The 23,161-nt window shown below is 40.9% G+C and overlaps 1 protein-coding gene across 1 annotated transcript; it reads right to left on the reverse strand.

Moving 5' to 3' along the window:
- Positions 1-1,420: 1,420 nt before the first annotated feature.
- On the reverse strand, positions 1,421-22,803 carry zbtb7a (zinc finger and BTB domain containing 7a). The gene is made up of 5 exons (XM_086161285.1): positions 22,708-22,803; positions 18,302-18,361; positions 14,163-14,723; positions 11,079-11,971; positions 1,421-9,242 (listed from the first exon to the last, which is right to left on the reverse strand). The coding sequence occupies exons 2-5, from the start codon at positions 18,323-18,325 to the stop codon at positions 8,816-8,818; spliced, it is 1,905 nt and encodes a 634-aa protein (XP_086017411.1). The 5' UTR covers positions 18,326-18,361; positions 22,708-22,803; the 3' UTR covers positions 1,421-8,815.
- Positions 22,804-23,161: the final 358 nt, after the last annotated feature.

Below are 23,161 nucleotides of genomic sequence, written 5' to 3' on the forward strand. Positions count from 1 at the left end.
ACATGAAGCGTTCCTCTGTCCAGGACTGAAGCCCACTGAAAGGCTTGCTGACTTGAAAAAATTGACTTAAATCACATCTTATTAACTGTTCATTAATATATATATATATTTTTTACCAATTATATGGTCATAAGGCCAACCCAGTGCCTGAATGATTATAGGCTTGTAGCAGGCACTCCCATCATTATTAAGTGATGTTTTAAGAGGAGGAACCTCACCCTTGATATGGATAAGATGAAGGCGAAGATGGCGGAAATGAGGAGGACGCCTCACTGTTTGCTGTTCATCCGGGAGCTTAAAGTAGAGAGAATGAGTGACTTTAAATAGTATGACGTCCAAATCAGTGAGTACCCCACCTGGTCACTCAACACCACATACCTGGTTTAGAAGGCTCAACGGCGGGTACACTTTCTGGGGGAGGCTGAGGAAGTCTGGCATGTTGCAGACGATCTTCAGCTACTTCTACAGCTGCATTGTTGAGAGCGTTGTGACCAGCTGCATCACCATCTGGTTAGGCAGCACCACCGCTTTGGACCGCAAATGCTTGCAGTGAGTGGTGAAGATCAGCAGGACTCTTCCATCGAAGCATAGCATCAGCCACCGCAGAGTCCTCAGGAAAGCTGTCTCCATCGTCAAGGACCACACCCATCCCTGGCACAGACTGTTGACATTTCTACTCCCAGGCTGAAGGTACAGAAGTATGAAACATGCAACTTCAGAAGAACTCTCTCTATCCCACCATCATCACACTCCTAAACAGCTGTCGGGAGTTTATAATAGCAGACAACCTCAGAACAAGCAGCTTTACCTGCCTGTTTACATTTCAATTTGCGTGCTCATTGCTGACATTGCACAAATAGCTGTCCAAAAGCCATGACCCACCTCGGAATATTCATAGACTATGCACACTTCTCCCCTTTTTGAATTTGCAATCTTCGATTACCATGTTTAATTTGCACAACTATGGCTGACCATGGTGGAATAGGTAAACAACTGGTACACAGTCCTCTCTACATGGTTTACATTTCTCCTGTATCTTTCAAGTGCTCTTTTATTGTATTATCGTGTATTTATTTTATACTAATGCCACAACTATGCGACTAAACCTTGTGTACTTAAGAATTTTAGTGTACAGGGAAACATGTTTCCTAAATGTGGAAATACAATAAATATTTTCAATCTTTGAAGTCTTTGTCTTTTGTTATCATTACTGATGTTTTTTTAACAATTATTACACTGCTTCTTTTGTTATGCGTATAGATATGGTTGGTACAAGATGACCCGAAAGACTACCTTTTCATCCTGTGAGCAGAAAAATGTTGCAGATATGCTTGAATTTCCTGTAATAAAAAAAGACAATTATCCAACAGATAATTTGTTTACACTATAAGTGAGAATAAGACACAAAATGATCAACACAAACTTTGCAACCATTGTTTTTAATAGAAAGATTTTATATTCTTTAAACCAGACAACCAGATGCCAGACATTTTTGGATATATTAAAAACAAAAATCAAAAACAACAACAAAAAACAAACAACAACAAGAAATAAAACAGAACAGAACAAAAAGACATAAAAATGGAATTATATGTTTTTGACTGTGGATGTAGTGGTCTCAAATAGAATACATTTTCTTTTCATCACCAAAAAGTGCAAATTCTCCAAAATCACTATCCCCTTTGCAGCTTCCAACAAATCTGGACTGACAAACTGTTACACCAAGAACATCTTTGTGAAGAAAAAGGTTGATTTTTTTTTTTTTGAAAAAGGTAAATCCACACTGAATCACAAGTGGGGGAAATATCTGGTGCTGAACTTTGTGAGTTTTCGAAGTGGTCGATGTCAGTACATTTTCTGCCTCTCAGGCACACTTGTGATGGACAGACATCGGTGAAGAATAGAGTTTAAATGCACAGAAGTGGAGCAGCAGTTCCCGCCTCATGTGACTCAGTGCTTGACACTTTTATGTCAATTTTTGTGAGCTTGTAACACAATCTGACTCTTTAAAATGTACATCAAAAAAGTCTGAAACGTTGCGACAGGATTATTACAATAATCACAGTTAGAAATCAATCTATTATAAATAGTAGCCTATTTCTCTCTCCCATGTTAGAGATTTTAAATAGCTTTGGATTCATTTACTGTATAATCTGATCAATAGTCTTTCCACTCTACTGCCATAATATGGATCTGATATAGATGTTAAGGCCAAAGGAAAAAAAAAATCTATGCTGATTTGCAAAAGTGCATGACTATTTGGCCGTTTCATATAATTTATGCTTTATATGGATACCAGATCCAGCCTTTTTCTCCACAGACCTGGTGTTATTGCAGACAAAGAGATTCTGCAGTGGATACAACACTGCATGTTTAACATTCAGCAGAGCTAGCCTTCTCAGAAAGCTTTGCAACTGTTATACAGTTTTTCCTCTTCAAGAAAAGGAATCTCGCAAAATGAGATCAAATGACCTTTCTCCCAATAAGATCTACAAAAGTAAGCGACAAGCAGGTAGGAGGATTCGACCTGTATCCACTCCACCCCCACCAGTAAATGACTATGCAATAAGTTGCATATAGTAAGAATGGTGGCAATATATCAGACGTTTGTTTCGGTCCAGATGAGGTGGTAGCTTGAGCCACCCTCGATCCACATACCAACAATTCAAGTTTTTTTTTTTTTTCTTTTTTCATCGTATTGGGTTGCTTTTTGCATTTAAATTATCATCTGCTCTGAGAAACAAACAGACAAAAAACAGGAACAACAAAATAATAATTGTGATAACCATAAAATAAAAGCACATAAAAATCAGGATGGCCTTTTGCAAAGTGCTATTGTTACAATCGCAGAAGCTGAAAAACGGTAGTTGGATAGAGATACACTGGGGGCTTTTTGAACTTTTTCACATAGTAGATGGAAAGTGAGGCTAGACAGACCAACTGAAACAGCCAACTGCAAATTGTTGATCGTTTTGTCTTGCCATCGTCACCTGCCAAAATCTCCAAAGTGGGAATCATAGCATGAAGTTATGGAATGTATCCTAAATTGGTTTATGTGACCACAAACTGAAGCTGTCTCTTCCTCCAAACTTCATCCAATCCCCCCTCTCTCTCTCTGTCCTGTTGATTCCCCTGCTGAGGGCGTGTGATCTTTGATCAAAGGCCAGTCGGCAGCAAGATGTAGACTTTAAGTCCAGAGAGAGGGAGAGTGATGGGAGAAGGAAACAAGAGAACATTACCCCCCCCACCCCATCCCCTTCCCTGGTGCTTTTCCAGCCGCATCTCTTTCAAAAATGTTGCAGTCTGACTAAAAACACTTAATCTCCAGTGGCTCACTCCAAAAAACAATTAAATGGATCAATATTAGATGGAAAAATAGGCTGGTCACAGCCACTTTACAATGACTGAGCTGTTCCTACTTTTATTTTTGTGGGAAGTATCATGTTAAATATCAGTATGAACAAGGGAGGCAAAGACTGAATTCAGAATACGAGCCGACAAACCAAAAACAATGCAGACATTGATACCCAATGCATAGCAGTATATTTTCCACCTGAGAATTACTTACATAAAGACAAAAGAGACCGGCAACAATCTCCCTGTTGCATGTCCCCAGTGTGAAATCTGTGGTGACCTCCTTTGTGTTACAATTCTTTTTATGTTGTGGTCATGCAATCCCTACCAGCGTAGGAGACCAAGACTGTCACCATTGCTCAGCAGATCTACCTCATCCCTGAATACAACTACAGCATGCGTGCATTCGGTCCTTCCCTCCCACCCGTATTGACTCTTCCTCCATCTACAACCTTTGTGTCCTCAGAGACAGAGCGTCTCCAAGTGCAAACAGTCCCCATTTGGCTGTGAGCAGCCAACAGTCAGCAGCCAGCCTTTCTGAAGGACCCAGGGCTGTCTGTGCAAGTGCCAGAGCCACGCTGCGCCTAGTGCCATGATGCATATGCTGTGCTCAGCTTGCCGAGCATCCACAGCCCAATGGAAATCGCAAGCACGCACGCACACACACACACACATCAGGTGTGCAGCACAATGACAAAGCAAAGCAAATAGACCCCCTTCCACTGCTGCAAATTGCCATGATAACAGTCACTTTGTCCTGCTTTTTGTTTATAGTTATCATAATCATACTTGTTGGTCATCCGTATTGTATTGCTTTGTAAAATACATCTTTGAAAACAGTAGAAGAAGTACAAACACATCAAGGTAAATTTTGGAAAAATCTCTGCAGCTCAAGAACTCAAGTTGAGAGATGGCCTCAGTGTAGCCCGTATCAGAAGGAATCTTGGTTTGTGTTTGAGGTTGGGGGACAAACAGACATTCTGATAGATGAATTCAAGTAAAGCTTAAAATGATCCACTTCAGTGCCAAGGCAATCTTTTACAATTTGGTCTCAAGATATGGACAGAAAACAAGTGTTTATGATAAAAGGTGACAGTATGGGTTTTGCCAGTCTCTGACCACACAAGGCCCTGCTGGTGGGCATAAAGCTCCACTCAATGCTGCACATTACTTTATGAAAGCAAAATACAAATGAGCTTAAGGCTGCAACAAAGTCAAATATTATTTCCATTATTTCCATCCTCTTAAAACTTTTTTTCTTAAAGTAAACTGAAAACTTCCAATTTAGCAATTATCAAAAGGGAATGGACATCAGAAAACTGGTGACAAAGAAATATCCTTGAATAGGCAAAGAACTGGACGCTGCATCTCTGCACACTTTACATCTCAGCCAACAGCGCAGCACCACCTCAAATAATTCTACTGTTTTCAGAGAGGTCTTGCTAACTGTTGAAATGTTTTACATTTGGAATACTTTCCTAGGAGAAAGGCAAAAAAGCTTTGCTGTTGCCACACAATTTGCCTTCGGATTTATCAATGAAACTCTATTTATCCAACATTAAATTGATAGCTTAACATGTTCAATGGCTTGATTACAAGTAATTTTGTTCTCCTTTGGTATTTATAAATGTATATTTTTTGTTGTACTGTACATGATTACTTCTAAAGGAGGGGGTGATGCAGACCATTGAGTATATACCACACTGCTCTGTGCTCATGGAAACTCGCAGGCCTTTCTGAGGTCTCCTGTCCTTCTCCCATAAGCAGGACAAGGACATTTAACATTAGTGCAAATGTTTGCTCTCTCAGCTAAAGCACCATTTCCAGTGCTATCAGGCTTTATGTCCATAACCCCACCCAAAGCACCCATTTACCCACCCTCCTGGCAGAGCAACCACCCTCCCCAGCCCACCCCCCATCCCCTCACACACAAATGCACACACTAGCATAGCCATGTAAAACTGTTAGAAAATAATGCTATAGCATTACAATTTTCAAAGGAAAAAAACAAACAAACAAAAAAAAAAAAACTAGTGACAGAAAATATACACCATTAAACCTCTGGTTCTATTTTCCACAATATTCAAAGAGAGAGAGAAAGCAAAGAGAAAGCAAAACTCAAGTAAATATCTTTTCTGCATATGTATTCAAGAGGAGGGTATCTGTGTGTGGCTTAATTGGGAAGTTCAGACAAATGGACAACTTTTTAAGTTTTTGGACTACAGCAGATTATTAGTGAGGGCAGATGCTTTGATTAATTAAGAAACAACATGGGACTTTAGGGACATTATTATGGTCCAAATAGACATTTGGGTGACTCATCAGTCTAAACACTAAAATTCTGCCACATAAAGTCAAAATTGGTTTTGTGCAGGGAGTCCGCAGCTGGCACCACAAAACCTAAGCCGAAGATAATCTACAGACTCCAGTTTACACTGTTCTGTCTGTGGAAGTCAAATTGTGCAATAATAGACTCTCTATATATACACACACATATATATATATATATATATATATATATATATATATATATATATATATATATATATATGTATATATTTATTTTAAGCAACAGAGAAGCAAATATAAAAGAAACTGAAACTCTCAAAACCTAGCCAGCCCATGACAATGACCAACAAGGGTAAACAAAGAGTTATGCAAACAGCCTCCAAGAGCTGTGAAGTAAACAAGCAACTGTCCAATGAGTCGTTTTACAATGGTCTTTTTTGCCCCCGTGGTACTGGGGAGCCATTTTTATGATGGTTTGCCCAAAATATGGGGAGTTATAAGTGGGTGGTGAGCATATGGGGCAGACATTAAGTTTGTCCATCAAACATTGCCCTGAGACTCTCAGTCTAACAGCTAACAATGCATGTCACTAAACATCCATGCAAAAGATGTGCGACACAAACTCAGCAGTACCCTTTTGAGTCTGCCTTTATACCCTTAAGTTAAAAAGCTTTAAGCCATACAGACCATTTGCTAAAAACTAACTTCAATTCCAATCACTTATGTTTTTAAATTTTCTATTATTAAGGTCATAAAAACTGGATTCTATTTTAGAGATAGAACTCTGATTAAAGTTTTTGGCAGCTTCTCCTCATTACCTGAACAAATCCAATAAAGAAACTCAACTATATCATCGACAGAGGAGAGGGATGATCTCATTTGCAACTAGTTTGTTTTCAAAGTACCCGTTTCATTGGCAAAAGTGCCCTCCTCACTAACAAAGTGCGTTAATTACCTATGTCTTTCCAATTAGCGTGCAAAGGACTGATAGATGAAGTACAGCTCCACTGCAGAGACTATAGGTTTTTCTAAAGCGTGGGGGTGGGTTCTGATTCAAACACATACATGTTCTCTGTGACTTGGAAAAAGTTTGGAGAAGAAGACTGCAACCGACCATGATTTTGTAATTAGGATGTATGGGGTCACTGGCTCTATACAGGCAGACATATCAGCACTGGTGTTTCCCCTTCTTTACAGGATACTTGGACCCAAAAAGTGTGAGTGTGTGCACATAAGTGTGTCTAAGAGACAGAAGAAAGTGCACTGAGACTGGCAGCTCAAGGTGCATGTCAGAACAGGCTGAGGCTGACTCACAACGTGATGATGTGGCCAAAAGGACCCCGTCTGCCACGCACACACATGCTCAGTAACACATGTACATGTGTACACGACTGCACACTAAATCGCCTTCACTAGGCATCCTACACACTGTAACACCAAGGTCTATTATAATAATATCCCCTTCAGGCTGGTTCGTGGGCATTAGAGGAGTACAGAGGGAGAGAGAGGCCTGATTTGATCCCCTCCTGCCTGGAAACGTGGCTGAGCTGGGGGAGATTATTTTTTGGAATGCAACAGACATTGTGAGATCCCCCTCCCCTTCCCTTGTTCCCCTCCCCCACGAACCAGCTGCAGCTGCACTCCTATTTGGCCTCCCAATGTGGACAGGTATTCACTGCTCTTTTTATCATATAGGTTGGTCCCCAGAGTAAAAAGACAGGAAAAACAGGATACATATATGTCCCCTACCACCCTCCTTCCTTTGAATATACCCCCCATCACTTAGTTGGATATCTTTAGTAAAGCTGTGCAAACATAGAAAAAAAGGTGCTCATCTATCACTTCTTCGTACTCTGTCACTCTCACTTGGTCTCCCTGCATACCTTTAACCAGCGAATGGTTAAATGCTACCCGTGCCTTGTCACACAAGGACAGATCCCAAAAAACTGCAGAAAGTAAAGCACATTCATTCATTCGACACCCTCATCCTTTGGGCAAGAACAGTAAATGTCAAGTGTTAAGTTTAGGACAAATGAGTGACTTAATGTTTTCTTTCATCAAACATTCATACAGTTTTTTTCGTTCATCCACAAGCTTCACTTGGTGAGAAATATGACATCAAGCCTAAAGGAAAATTGAGATTGGTAAGTACACCTCAGCATTAAGAGGAGACTGATGTCATATTACCACATGCTGTATATACATGTATACAATTATAAAGTGTCAAGTACCCAAAGCAGTCAAATCAAATAGGAACAACGCCAAAGAAAATTAAGACAAAATCAAAAGGGAAAACAGAATTGCTCAAGTTGTAGGGTTGTGAGGAATAAAACCCAATGTAGTCAGGCCAACAGATAAATTGACAATGGTAGTGCTTTAAGAACACAAACCCTTCACCCCTCATATTCCCTAGCCCTGCCACTGACGAGCCCCCATTTACGTGGATTCGACTCATGTTAAATTTGTTTTCAGTAAGACAAACCATAAATTCTTAGAATGTTTTTATAGAGTAAGTAACACTTCAATCAAACCCCTGTCTGATTCTTTTTGGAACATTTAGAGAGAAAGAACTGTTGCATCAAAATTGTGGCGAGTTTACCTTGCATATGCCATATTGTGGCAATGTTGTTTCTATGGTAACTGTACATCTTTAAACCTGCAAAAGAATAAAAAAAGAGAGAAAAAAAAAAAAAAAAGAGTTGTTTTCACTGGAATGCTTTGTCCTTGCTTAACCCATACAGCAGCCAGAAGGTGCACAGGCACCTTTCTTAGAGCTTGAAGGCCGTTTGGACAAAACCAATAAAAATCTAAATCAACTGCATAGATGCTCAGTTTCTTTGTATCTATCTTACATTTGCCTAAGCACGTATGCCAATGTATAAAAACCCTAATATTATAAAGAAAGAAATGGCCCAGAAAGTGGACATCATGGGTGCATGATTTGAAGCGTTCTTTTCTCTTTAACCGTTTAAACCGACTCAAGTGCTTGCATGTCTACTCCATTCCTAAATTAAAAGAAGGAAAAAAAATCTAGTTTAGATTTTATGTGACACCCTGATTTGGTTTATAGAGGAATAGTTAGTTGTTTTTAAGTTGTGTTTTTCTCCTCTGTGTTTACAGGCAGAGCAGAAGAACTAAGGAGTCCAGCAGTGTCCTTGTCTCCTCTGCAGTCTCATGGCCCTGACAGCTCCTGCAGCACAGGACTGTGTGGATGGGCTCCAGCACCACCCTCCACCTCTGCTGCTGATGTTGCTTCTGAGTGTCGCCGGCCTCTAATGGTGTGAGGCCCAGGGCCAGTGTTGGAACCCGGTAACGGCATGCCAATTGGGGCTTCAAGCAGCCCAGGCTCTCGCACCCGTGGCTTCCGACCTCGACGCGAGGGGATACCGTTGCAACCATCCTTCTTGAGGTGGCGGTGCAGATGATCTGAGCGTACAAAAGTCTTAAAGCAGCTAGAGCACTGGTAGGGACGTAGGCCGGTGTGAACACGCATGTGGTTCTTCAGGTCATAGTTGTGGGCAAAGGCAGCTCCACATTGTGTACAAAGGTAAGGCTTCTCTCCTGTATGCTTCCGCATATGAACCTTGAGCTTGTCTTGCCTGTTGGGAGGAAAAAAATAACACTGATTATGTCAAAGTACAAAAACACACCAGAAGATAGAGTCATCTATATCAAGTAAAAGAATATACAGTACTCAAAACCATTTTGTTGAGCTCACACTTATAAGGGTCAGCTAATTGCGGTATGGCTGGTTTTAATTTTCTATTTAACAGTCATCTTTTGGATTTTTTCCAAATGTCTCTGCCAGACTAAGTGAGGAGGAGTCATAAATTTTACATCTTTATCTATGTAATTGCACACAAGGGCACAACTGTGGACTGACAAGAAAGCTCAATGTTCACTGTGTCAGCAAGCAATTTTATGATTTCTCTTAGCTGTCCTTTGAGGACACCACCACTAAAAATTGATAGATTGTCATAATAGAAATAGAATATGAAGACATGACATCTTCTAAAGTTGAGAAGGCCCCAAATCCTTCAGAAATGTAATATCCAAAATGTTTGTAGTACGGTACTTTGAAGCTTTGTTGTATATATTGGAGTTAAAGACGGATTGTTTAAAATAATTACAAGGCACATGCAGATTCTTAAGCTCTTTTCCCAACATGAAAGCATAGACCTGATTATTGTTTGATAACATCCAGAATACTTTCACTCTGCATTAATGCACCACCCACTAAAATTTATCAGGCTGCCTTGGCTTTCCTATACCCGGTCACCCTACTATCTTTTCCTGCACAACTGTAGCATAGGGCATTTAAGAAAATATGGTAGAATTGGAACCAAACAAATGCCTTTATGAAACACACACACACACACACACACACACACACACACACACACACACACACACACACACACACACACACACACACACCCATGTAAGTGGATTAACTTTTAGACAAGATAAAAAACTACTCTTGAAAATATGTAGATGAGTAGAAACACACACATACACTATACATACAGGTTGAAGCCTGGGAACAAAGTGGTACACTGAGTAGGGTAAATTATTTAAAGGACAGGAGTGATTTATTACAGTGTGAGGCACACTCTTAACCCTGATCAAACAGGATTAAGATTACAATACCCCCTTACTACTGCTGGTTGACTTTAGCCAGGAGGCAAATTCAGATTGGCCTTTCCTACCCTTCATGCCAACAGAGGATCTGGGTATTTGATGCGCATTTCACAAGTTTTGGTGCTAGTACATTCAGTGAAAAAAAACAATGATTTTGAGGAAAAGACATGAATGCCCAATCCAAGGCAAACATGCACACTCAAGTACTAGCTATATTGCCTTTACTGTTGATCTGATTTATGTCATGAGGTAAATCAGTGAGAAGGGGGTAAAGAGAAAGAGAGTTTAAGAGATGTAATCATTTTTTTCTGGGCAATATTCTACATAATCAGTGATCAAAAGTTCAAATTGCTGCTCTGGAGCACATAGATCACAATCCAACGTCTGTTCTCTCACTCTATATCAGAATACAGTACTTTATAGCAGGCCTCTACTAGATAACACATCTAAGGCAAGCCTTGTTTTATAGGACCTCCACATTAAAATTCCATGACTTCACTTCAAACACTGTCACAATAAAACTCTACTAAACATCTATCTTGATTGAAAATGAAATATGATTTCAACTGACACTGAAAAAATAGCAAACAAACAAACTACAGCTAATCAGCCATTACTTGACCAAAATAAACACAGATTTTCAAACTGTACTTAATGCAAAGCCAGGTTGGTCACTAATACTCCTGCTCTTGGCTTTAACTTGTATCACACTGCTGGGTGATTTGTTTACTTTGCCAGCTCCAAGACAATTAGTACATGTGACATGTGGTAGTCACATCATTAATTGGGCTTACCTGGTAAAGCGCACTTTGCAGATGGCGCATTCATAGGGTTTCTCTCCTGTATGTGTTCGGATGTGGCGGGGTAGCTTGCCTGCACCTTGAATGACCTTGGAGCATATGGGGCACTTCTGAAAGGCCTTAGAGCGCATCTTCCTCTCCCCTCCACCTCCTCCCCCCATACTACCTCTCTCCCCAACCCCTCTTTCTCCTCCTCTTCCTATTCTGTCTTGCCCTGTACTGCCTCGTGACAACCAGAGTGGCGGCAGTCCCTGTGTCATAGCAACAGAGGGTGTATCCTCATGCTGAGCACTGTTAAAATAATTCAAGTAAAATTCCATATCAGGGTCATCTCCATCACCCGGCTCTTCCCCAGTTGTTGCAAGCTCCTTCTGCCTCTCAATGGAGTCCATCATCTGCTGCAGTAGGGCACTGGCGGATCCCCTCTCCCTCCCCATTACCTCCCTGCCATGATCCTCCACTTCCATGTCCGGCCCAAGTCGAGTCTCAGGCTGGAGGTAGAAATGGCCATTTTGGGTTGGAGGGTAGTAAAATGACCCAAGGTTTGCTCCATTCGCCTGCACTGCCTCCCCCTCCTCGTCATCCTCTTCCTCTTCATCTTCATCATCTGGCTCCTGTGAGGGGGCTTGGGCCAAAGCAAGAGCCAGGGGGGAGTAGTACTCACTGGGATCACCAGGAGCCCCATTGCTGGGAGTCCCCCCATTGCCGTGGTTAAAGTGCAGGTGTGAGGGCAGGTCCCTGAGCTCTGGTGTGCTGCAGCTGCTGCTCCAGTGTGCCCCTCTCTGGAAGTACTCCAGGTACTCTTGGGCTCGCATCTGGTTCCCTTGCTCCCTGCTGCCTCTTGCCTTGTCCTCATCATCATCCTCATCTCTTTGCTCACTGCCCGCCTATCAATAGAAAATTGGGAACAAAGTGAGTGTAAGATAAATTGGAATACAGAAATACAAAGACATCTACTTGAAAAAAGAAACATTTAAAAAGGAAGTAATAAATAAGATAAATATTCTAAATGCAGATTAGCTCGGCTGAATCTGGTGAAAGTGAAACATCATATTTAGGGGCTATTTGGCTTTGGAGGATTAGTCTGGTTCTGCTACCTAGAGTTCACTATTTAAGTGGGCACATGTATGCGTGATAAAAAAATACAGTGGGTGGGTCCATTTTTTTATGTTTGTATTCAACATATTTGTTTAATAAAGAATTTAACATCATTATCAAACATCTTTACGCCACATGGATCTTTTCATTTGTATATTTGTCTAAAATGTATTATAATTCTGTGTGAGATCTTCTGGCACTCACATGGAATCAACCTTGTAAATCAAATGTGATTACTAACTGAGTGGTCAAAGATTTGAACCAAATGAGAGCCTTACAAATGCCCTATATACCAGGGGTGCCCAACACGATCACAATCTACTGGTCGATTTACAAAGGAGACGTGGGTTGATCCCAGAATCCTGCCTTTCAAAATGAGCTTGACCGCGCAATGCAAAAACAAGTGAGCCACAGAATACACTACAGTATAGGTAGTGTTGGCAAATCACGTCAGACAAAAAAATAGTGGTTAGCCTTTCATCCATCCCCACTGTGGCGTTTGGTACTTGAATGAAATACAGCCAATCTGAGATCTCAATTGCAAATACCGTTCTACCATGACTGATGAGCATTTGAAAGTGTATTTGAGGCTGGCTACCAACAACTACAGTCCAAACTGTGCAACCCTGGCTGATTCCAGTGCCAGACATCAGAGCAAGGTAATGGCAAAAAAATGTACAGAACTGTATTGCTCCATACATGTTCATGTGGCTATGCAAGGTATATAATATATATTTTAAATATAAAGTATACTCTGCACATATAAAAATGTTAGGCGTTTTTATTGCTGGCAGATCACTTTGATTTGGTCATTTTAAAGCTAGCTCATAAGCCAAAAAGGTGTGGGCACCCCTGCCCTATACAATGCAGTTAATGTTGAAGCATTCCTGTGATGTACAAGATGGCGAGCAAGATGAAGCAGACCAGAGAATGCCTAGGTTCTGCTGAAGTGTATCTGAGATGTGTCTGTATCTGCAAAGAGCATTCTGTCCTTCCAAATACACTACAGGTTCAGCGGGATTAAGTGCTGAACTAGCCCCAAGGCTATGGTAGAGTGTTTAGCATAGTAAGATGATAAGGGCCATGATGTAATCTTTGGCTATGTTGGCAACTTAGTAAAACAGACAGTTATGAGGGCAAGAGTCTCCAATGGAAGCCTTAGATTTAGTTATGAAAGTTTCAGATAGAACAAGGTAGTAAACATCAGGTGTTTTGTAGCAACAGCACAATTTCTAACAAGGTGCTAGAGGTGCTAACAAGAATTCATAGAGATTGTTATATCTTTAGCTTCTAAATATGCATTCTTGAGAGGTTCACTAAAGCATGATTGTGTCAAGAAGCATGGGCCAAGCCTGGCCAGACTCAATATTGCTACTAGTGATTGGCTTTCTAACATTAAATGTAGCAGACTAAAATTCTCCATCAGAGGTTACCGAGCAGAGGAGTCCAAAATTTCACCAGGGAAATTCAAGTCAATTTTCCCCTTCATGTTACATTAGACAAACAGATCATTTTAGTACTGAGGATTTCTCACTTCAACTGCTCATGTCAGACTGATTTGTGGGTTTTTTTAATTTTACTTTTTCTTTAAGACAATATTTTTCTTATGTAGCTGAGGCTGATGCTGATGTAATGGAGGTTCCTACTCTTAAATCTGCTTTAACATATTTATTACTTAAGGTTATTATAAAAAGCTGTTTTTCAATTGGAAAACTTTTTCCAAGCTCAAGATAGATTTAAAAACAATGTGTAATTTAAAACAATTTCCTCCTTCATGTATTTTACTTTAAAAATGAAATTGATACAATTTTTATGATACCAGTATAAATTATTTTGTAATTGAAATCAGGCTATAGTTGAATAGCTAAAATTAGAATTCTAGAAATGAATTTGGGATTTGTCTTGGTTATAGGGTCACTACAGAGGTCAAATCTCCACTGAGAACATAAATTTTAATAGGTTAGTGTAATGGTCTTGTACCGGCGGGGTGAGAACTTTGGTGTCCAGCAGGTGTGTACAGACATCCTGAACAGGTCGGATTTCCAAGAGACGTGCAGCGGCGAGGATCTCTGCCACACTGCTATGACTGACTGTCAGTGTGGCTGTGTAGGCAAAGTCCAGCAATGCTCCAAGAGCCTCTGCTGCCACAAAGTCGATGTTGTAGATGTTATGTTGGTCAGCGGCAACCCCTGAAGTGAAAAGCTTGTGGAAGTAGGAACTGCAGGATGCCAGGACGGATCGATGAGCTGGGAACTCCCGGTCTGGTGTAACTAGGAGCACGTCACATAGCAGGCCACTCAGCCTCTGCTTGTTCAGGCTGCCTAGGATGTCTGCGCTGTGTTCAGGGAAAGGTATCCCCACAGGACCTTCTTCCGCCTCCCTGGCCCCTCCTCTCCCTCCTCCACCCCCACTCACTGTCCCCCTGAGCCGCCTTCCGCCCCTCCCGCCGGCTCCTGACGACATCTTCCACCAGCCTGCCGCCGAGCCGCCTAGCACAGCCCCCACCCGTGTATCCGTCCTGCCGTCTGTCAGTCTGCCTGTCTGAGGTGAGAATTGTTTGTGAAAGACAGACAAGAAAATAATATATCAGTTCATGTCACTCTTTATGTGGGTAAAAAGAAAAAGAGATATTTAGTAAACGACCAATGGAGCATAAAATGTACGATGGAAAGCACCAAAAATAAAACAAAGTGGGGGGAAAAAAAAGAGTAGAAGAAAGGTAAAGCTAAGCATTTAAAAATCTATGAATAACTTTAGGAAAAATGTGATATTTTGTAAAAAAAATTTGAAACATACCCCTTACGCATGTAAAATTCCTCCAAATATAAATGAAGTGAAAATGATGAAACACAAAGGAAATAAAGAACATTGTAAAATGATTCAATACGTCAATATGATCAATTTTGGTATACCAATACCCAAGTGAAACTGCCAAAACTGCACCAACAAAAGTGTGCGTTAAGTGTCAAATGTGAAAGATATGTCACAAAATTTTTTTTTTTTTTTTTTACCCGCTTCATCAGAGTCTATAATTAATTGAAGCAAACTCCTTGCAATAAAAGAAAAATAAGATAAACAAAACCTTCAATATAAAAATCATGACACACATATTCCAATGTGACAAAGTTCATATTATCAGATTAAACACAGCAGTTATCTATTGGCTTAATCTATCACAATTTTGGCATTCAAAGGGGATATTTAAAATCACGAATAAAAAAATCATTGGTGATATATATAATCAATTCTTTATTGCAGTTTTAGAAGAATAAGCTTGGACGGGAAGTCGCTTATTCAAAACTTTGTCTAAGGAGACCCAACAGCTGAAATTCAAGTCAATAAACCCACACACATATTTCTTTTTTGGTTTGTTAAAACAAGTTACATCATGCAAACCTTCTCTTCTCATTTACTCATTTAATCATTATTACAACCTAAGCAATATTTTTACGGTGCCAGGAATGCTAACCACGCTTTTTAGGCCACTCATCTAAATTCTTCATCATCATCGTCATCATATGTAAATTATAGAAGCAGTCTTTTTATTTGTTAGACACTTTGTTCTCTATTCATTGAAATAAAACTTCAACTTGAAAACATTGCATTTACCAAATTTATTTAACACCTTAATCGATCTGTTAATTTAAATATGATTTACATGCAAAAAATCCCACCCCTCAAAACATTAAAACTCATTTTGCAGAAGCTTTGTGATGATATCCTGACTAAAAAAAGTTGATAAGCGCAACAGGGGCAGAAACAGAATGACATCAAAACAGTAAATACAGTAAATGTGACAAGATATTAATTTTATACCTACATCAACAAAAATGGATTTAGAAGTAAGCCTTTGAAACACTGAGTAACTTACTCCATTAAGATATGTGTGTGTGTATATATATATGTATACACACACATACATACATACATACACATACACATATATATATGTGTGTATATATGTACACGTATATATAGATATATATACATCCACACATACATACATAACAGAGGTGTTTGTATATATACACATCTATATATCTATATATCTATATCTATATATAGATATATAGATATATATACAAAAACATACCTGTTTGTGTGTGTGTAATTAGGGTAATTAGGAATTGTAGTCTAAAACCACCTACACCTACGTGTTCATGGGCTCATGCAAAGGAACCAAGTAAGAGGTCGTGGAGGACAGATAGGCAGAGGGCAGCGGGGATCAGAATGCATGCTGGGAGCTGGGCTGTGTAGCTTGTGCACTGTGTCAGCCGAGAGCCATGGACAGGAGTGAGGGAGGTGGAGGAAAAGGGGGAGGGAGGGAGCGAGGGAGGGGGCTGCCAGAGCAGACCCTGTGGAAAAAACTTCACAGGAGGAGGAAGAGGACACGCAACAAGCTGCGAGGGAACAGTATTAAAAAGCGAGGTTGTCAATCCGGTCTGAGCTGGTTACCCCACCCTGTACTGTGTGCCAAGTTTCAGGAAAGGCTGTCCCCTTGCTCACGTGTGGGGGGGAGATTAAAATGATCGACTGAAGCCTGCGCAGTTGGAGGGGCCGGGGGGTGGGGGCTCAGCACAACAAGCCATCCTCAATTTCTCTATTAACACACTCACATGCACACACACAAATCCTGTAACATCACAGAGACATCAATAATGAAGCACACATATGGGACGCCCCCCACCACCCCACCCCCGTCTGTTAGGGAGTTAGGGAGTTCCAGTATGGGGTGAGGCTGGGGGTGAGGTGGGTGGGGCTTTGGAGGATACATTTCTCTCTACAAGTACAAATTTGTTTGTACGAATGACAAATTTGTTTTTATGTTTGTACACCATGGCCCCCTACCAAACCTGCTTACCTTGGCTGCCCCTCCTACATACCTGTTTAACCACACTGCCCACTATTTCTATGTTACAATCCGTTCCACCCAGCAAGGAAACGCCTATCACTATCCACACCTTGAAATCTGGTTACATGTTAGAGCTCAGTGAAGCATTTCAAGAAGGCAAGAGAGAGGAGCAAAAGGAAAATTGATAGAGGAATCTATTGGGAGACTCCCAATAGGTCAAAAACTATTCTTCTATTCTATTCTAATTTTCAATCACTATTCTCAAATTTAGGTTTATCCCTGTACCACAAAATGTACAATAGCAAAGTAGTGGCTTTATTTTTTTACATCTTTCATCAGTTTGAAAATGTATTTTACCATAAGCCATTTTAACCCTATGTTTAAAAGTTTTGATGACAAAAATAAAGGAAACTACTTGCATCATGTTGATCATAACCTAGGAAAGCAAGGTGGTACAGGACTAAGACAAAGAGATGGCACTGGAGAATGAGGGAGTTGAGATGGAAGAAAGAATTAGAGTAAGGACAAACATGTGGTGACTGGTCAAGACGTCCAGGAAAGACGTCGTTCTCTGTGTCCATCCAGACTGAGTGCTTTTCAGTTTGATATACACATATAGCACCTGCATTCAGCCAGGCTGTGTTGCAAGCTTGTGTACATGTTATCCTCTGCACATACAGAGCTGACCCTAGGTCACGGCTTTGTGGGGTAAAGACGCTGAGCTGAGGAGATAACACACACACACACGCACGCACGCACGCACACACACACACACACAAAAACACGCACACATGCACCCGCGCACGCACGCACGCGCGCGCGCGCACACACACACACACACGCACACACACACGCACACACGCACGCACACACACACACACACACACACACACACACACACACACACACACACACACACACACACACACACACAAACACACACATACTCTCTCTCTCGCCAACAAAGCACAGAGGGACTACTCTACATGCAGAAGCCACCTGTCCCTAAATAACCCACTGCACTAAGAAAGAGAAAACACATTGCAACAAACCTGATCCTGACACCTCCTTGTGGCTCGAAACATTCCTTATCACTAATTCATGCCAGTGGGTGACAAGGCCACAGCCCGGCACAAAGCAGTGCGGCAGCTGTCTGTAACCCTAATGTTCCACTTCCAGGTAAGGGCCTTCATCCCTGTCCATTCTATGAGCACCTAGGTCTGCTTTGCAAGTCAAACAACCACCTAAACTCAGGACCAAGCCTTACCGTCCTCATCTGTGTCTTCTCCATCTAGTCCATATTGCCCCTCTCCTCTACTCCATATATCTACACAAAACAGGTCAGATATCAATATTATGTTAAGGGGAAGAAACAACGGTCTCCTAAAAGGCAGTTACTTCAGCTGACTGAGCGGTGTGTGTGCTTAATATCTATGTCAAAGCAGTCACACCCAATTGCTGTTTACTGTCACACAATTTTTTGCTGCAATTAGTAAAAATGGTTCTATTTTGATCTGATATATAAAATCTATGGACGGATGAAAATTTTTCACAAGAAACATACTGATCATTCCTAAATACAAAGAAACAAACTGTTGACCCTGTGCAACCTTAGATGTTTTTAGCTAGACAAGTATATAAACAGCTCTCTGGCACTCTTTAAGAGCACCACACAGTCAAGTTTTTGAGGTTTTACTTAATATGTGACACATATAAAGATAAAGTAGCATCAATTATTGCAGGGATGAATGTTATTCATCTTAAATAACATGTTTGGACAAATATGTTTGAATAATTTTTGAAAAACATTTAAAATTATCCATTAACTTCTACTTAGATTCTGGAATGCTGCATCTGAGCTGCTCAGCTTTGATAGGTCTGAGAAAACACAACAAAAATAATGTGTAATTAATTTACCTTTTGCCACACATAAATAGACAACAAACAGTATCACAGTATCTTGTGAATCTGATTAAGTTATTCATTTTACGATAAGACAGAGGTTGGCTCTCTCAAACCACTGTAAAGGAATAATTTCTCTCAGGTCCACAACAATCAAGGTGAGAACAGTGTCTATGAAAAGTAGATTTTGAGCAATTGCCATGGCCAAGTGACTCACTGATGCCAGTAGACTCATGGAAGGAAATCTGATTGGTCATATTGGGAGCAAAGCAGGAAGAGGGTACGTGACTGATAAAACTGAAGTTGTTAAGCTTGGTCTAAGTCTGACAGCTCGAGAGAAACTTACCAGGAAGTGGTGCTTGAAAACAGACATAAGGCCAGTGAAAAGGTAGGGGGTGAGGCGGGGCACTAAATTCACAATCTTACTCATAAGTGAAGTGAACAGGAATCCGGTTCAGATGTCAATGATAAACTCAGGCAGATCTCATTTAGTCACCTGGTGTAACCTGCCTCAATAGAATAAGATGAAGAATATTAAACTCCTGGGCTTGTAGGTTGTTGTAATGGTAGTTGTGCAAGGGCCTCAAGACTTAACAACTCCTACAACGTCTCAAACTTTTGGATGAAAGGAGTGTGGATTTTTGGTTATGTCTATTTGATCAGTCAATCCCACACATGGAAGACAAGCTATTGTCTTAAAAGATAAAAATTAGTGAAATGCTATTGTTTACAATAGCAGCAAGTTGTGACTTTTGTGAACCACCAGTTATTTATTCATAATAACTTTGTCACACATTGGTTTGAATATGTTTTTTTGAGTCTATATTTTGTAGTGTTTGATGACCGTCTACTACAAAGTGTTTAAGTGTTTGATTCTTCAGATGGCCAAACTGAAAACATCACAGTTTTAGTAACATATGCAAATCTTTTTCATTCCATTTTTGAATGCTTCTATTTTTCTTGTCACCCTGCGAGGGGTTAAATAATGTGGCAACATTATTAATATTTGGCAAGTAAAAAATGTGACCGTAATAGAAATACAAAATATAAATTGCAGTACAATACACTTTGCTGTTGTGCCAGTTATAATTTTTGCCTGATTTTGAATATCTTATTTGAGTCATGAGTTTGACAACACATGTTTTGAAGCAGCAGTGGCATAATAAAACCACATTCACTCTCATGGTTCCTTTTAGTGACAGTATCAGGCTCTGACACTCCCCTGCTGCCGACGAGGAAGTGTAACAGAATCTAACACATTGCTTTAGAAACAGGCATTACATCCCAGCAGTGCCTTGTCCAGCAGAACTTAAGCAAGCAAGTTGGTGAATCAGCGGGCCCAACATGCTCTTGCTGCACTACAGGCAGCCCAGTAGGGAGAGAGGGCTTCCTGTGAGTCTGTGGCATGCAACAGAACCTGCTCTTTTATCAGATGACCAGTTCTCTGTTCTCTCAATCTCTCTGTCCTTACTGTTCGACCCTCTCCCTGTCTCTGATCTAATCATTGGTCTATCACCATCTCAGACTCTGCACTGCCCGTTGCCCACTACTTCACCCAACTACCTCTTCTTGCCGTGATGGCAGAGTAGCACGGATTCATCCACCCTCTTGTGGCTGGGTGTCCTTTTAATGCAACCCACCCATCTCTCCTTTCATCCTAAACCAATTCACTAAATCATCATTGTGCAGACAGTCAGATTGGTCACATATCCCAGGCCTGATAAGTGGACCTCTCTACTAAATTAAAAGGAAGGGGTCATCTGACTTGCTTACTTGCTTTATCAGACAAACAGACAAACACCTTTCATTAATGCAAAATATGTTATCAATGAATAAATTGATATCGAAAAAAATACCTGACTCCCTATGTGTGTGAAATGTCTAGTTGCGCCCCCACCCTTGAGCACATCTCAGCTTCTTCTCACTCTCACTCTAATTTGATCAGGTTGTGTGGCCCTCTCCATTATAAATGTCCCAGAAGAGAACAGAAGAAGCCCCTTTACTCCCCCTAGACTTGAGCACAACAACAGAAAAACAACAGAGAGGGGTCTGTCTGGCTGCATAGCAAGGCTGGAAGCTGTGCTATACTGAGCAGCTGACCAGGGGAACTAAACACAAGGGGGGGGTTAAATTACATCCACCAATGACAAGGCTGATCAAAGTGTTTTTAAATATGTTTTTACTTACAAACTGCATCATACACAGAGAGAACAGTACCACAGAAAATATGCTGGTTGGTATGAAGTACCAAAAAAATCTCTGATTCCATTCTACCAAATGGGCCAAAATACATTATTGGACCACATAAACAAAACAATAAACAAACTTAATGTGTATAACATGTAATGTATGTATACAACAAACATTTTACTCCAAAATAAAAGCCTCAAACTGCCACGGCGACATCACGCAACCTGTCTCCTCAGTCTGTCTGAACCTGCTAGTTTCAGGCCATAGTGGTGTAGGCACAAACATACAGGAATATCAACTGTATTCAGCCTCACCGCCAAATTGATGGGTGGTGTCTTGGACCTGCCCACAGCCACTGAAGTCCCCTGCAATTCCCTTGGAATCTATTGTTGGATACACAGGCACACATGCATGCTTGCATGCACACGAACACACATGGCGTCCCAGTTTAACCTCTTGCTGGAAATTAATCTAAGTCAAGTTTACTTTACTTTACTTTCATGGTGATACCGAGATTGAGGGATACAAGCAACACCTGGAGAGTTAATATCAAAACAATTAACCTTATAATGTTGCCCATCTTGTCTGCTGCTGTCTCAGAGAAACATTCTGAGCAAGTTCAAGGCATATGGGCGTCTTCATGCACTGCTCTGCGTGTACCCTCTCCATGCCCAAAAATCTTGAAAACAGGTTCAACAACTAAGCACAGCCAAAAAATTATGCGTCTATTTATCAAGCAATGCAGTCAGGGCTCCTGTTGCCTTAAACCCACAAGCAGAAATCCTAGGACAGGTGAGATTAAGATCTTCTTTTGACATGCCAATGTGGACAGGGGGTAAATGGACAGGGGAAGAGGGTATCGTGAAATTGGCTCTCGTGAGAAGCTGAAAATCTGAAATCCATCAAATTTGGTGAGCTATTAGGCCTTCATTTACTGGGCTGAGGCAACTTATACTTGTCATGAAATTTCATTCACACAAAACATGTCACATGTTGCCCCCCTTCAGTGAGAGATGTAACTTGGTGTGGTTTCTCAAATAAATTATTACTCAACAGCCCACCTGTAATCTGTGAGCTATCAGCATGGTTGCTGGGCCAAGGTTCAGCAAACATTTGATGTAGTTGTTTTTATTATATTACTTTTAACACCCCAACAGAAGTACAAAGAAGGGATATGCAACTGCCTTTTTCTTTTCAATCTGTCAATACTAGGAGTATTAAATCATAAGGGTAGACAGAACAATTAAAATAATATGACATCTTTTTAATATGAACCACCTTAATGTACACTAAGTTTATCGGCCACAAGTTAAAGAGTTAATGCAATAAAAACTTAAGAGACAAAACCAATTCTTTGAGCAGAGAAGTAGTGCAGCACCTTACTCTCAGATGACCCATTTGCCTCTCCTATTGCTTTTATCTGCAAGTGGGTCAAGAACTCTGAACTTTATCAAGCCACATCGCTTGCACTCCTCTTCACAGACAACACACTACGGTATTTATCTTCCCTGCTCGACTCTCTTCTCTTAGTCACAGTCTAATGTGTGTACGCATGTGTGCGGTTCTCTTTGGAGTGCTTACCAAATAGGCAGAAAATGTTTCCCAGGCCCTATCTGCCTCCCTGCCTGTTGGCCAGCTCTGCTGCCTCCGTCTCTGGGCACGGCTGAAGCGTTACCATACAGGAAACTTGCGAGTGGCCCTAGTCATACAGACAAGCCCTTGCCTGATCCCACACAAACAGAACCCCCCCTCCTCCTCCTCCAACAACCCCCTCCCCTTCTATTTTCAGCCCACAACTCAGATCTGCATCCCCTATTCTCATTGGTTTGACAGCTGCTCACTCACCACACCTCCTAGCTGGGATAGGCTGGCGGCTGTTTTCTTTCCTGGATTGCCAAGGGCAAGGCACACTGGGATGTGGAGTCTCAAACCCCCAATTGACCTGTTTTACAGTCATTGTTGTGGACTACAAGTCCCAGTTTTCTCTGACCTTACCACCCCCAACATCTCCAAGCCTGTTCTAACGTAAGCACTC

Source organism: Fistularia commersonii, chromosome 16 (genome assembly GCF_037954325.1).
Source record: "Fistularia commersonii isolate RoL2024-O1a breed Wild chromosome 16, RoL_Fcom_v1.0, whole genome shotgun sequence".
NCBI classification, from domain to species: Eukaryota; Metazoa; Chordata; class Actinopteri; order Syngnathiformes; family Fistulariidae; genus Fistularia; species Fistularia commersonii.

What these genes read in the sequence shown, in the direction of transcription:
- zbtb7a (XM_086161285.1), bottom strand. Translation starts at nt 18,325, where the DNA reads ATGGAGAAGACACAGATGAGGACG. An exon ending in AGAAGACACAGATGAGGACG is followed by an intron (nt 14,724 to 18,301) that starts GTAAGGCTTGGT and finishes TTCTCACCTCAG; the next exon opens with ACAGGCAGACTGACAGACGG. An exon ending in CCAAAGTTCTCACCCCGCCG is followed by an intron (nt 11,972 to 14,162) that starts GTACAAGACCAT and finishes TTCTATTGATAG; the next exon opens with GCGGGCAGTGAGCAAAGAGA.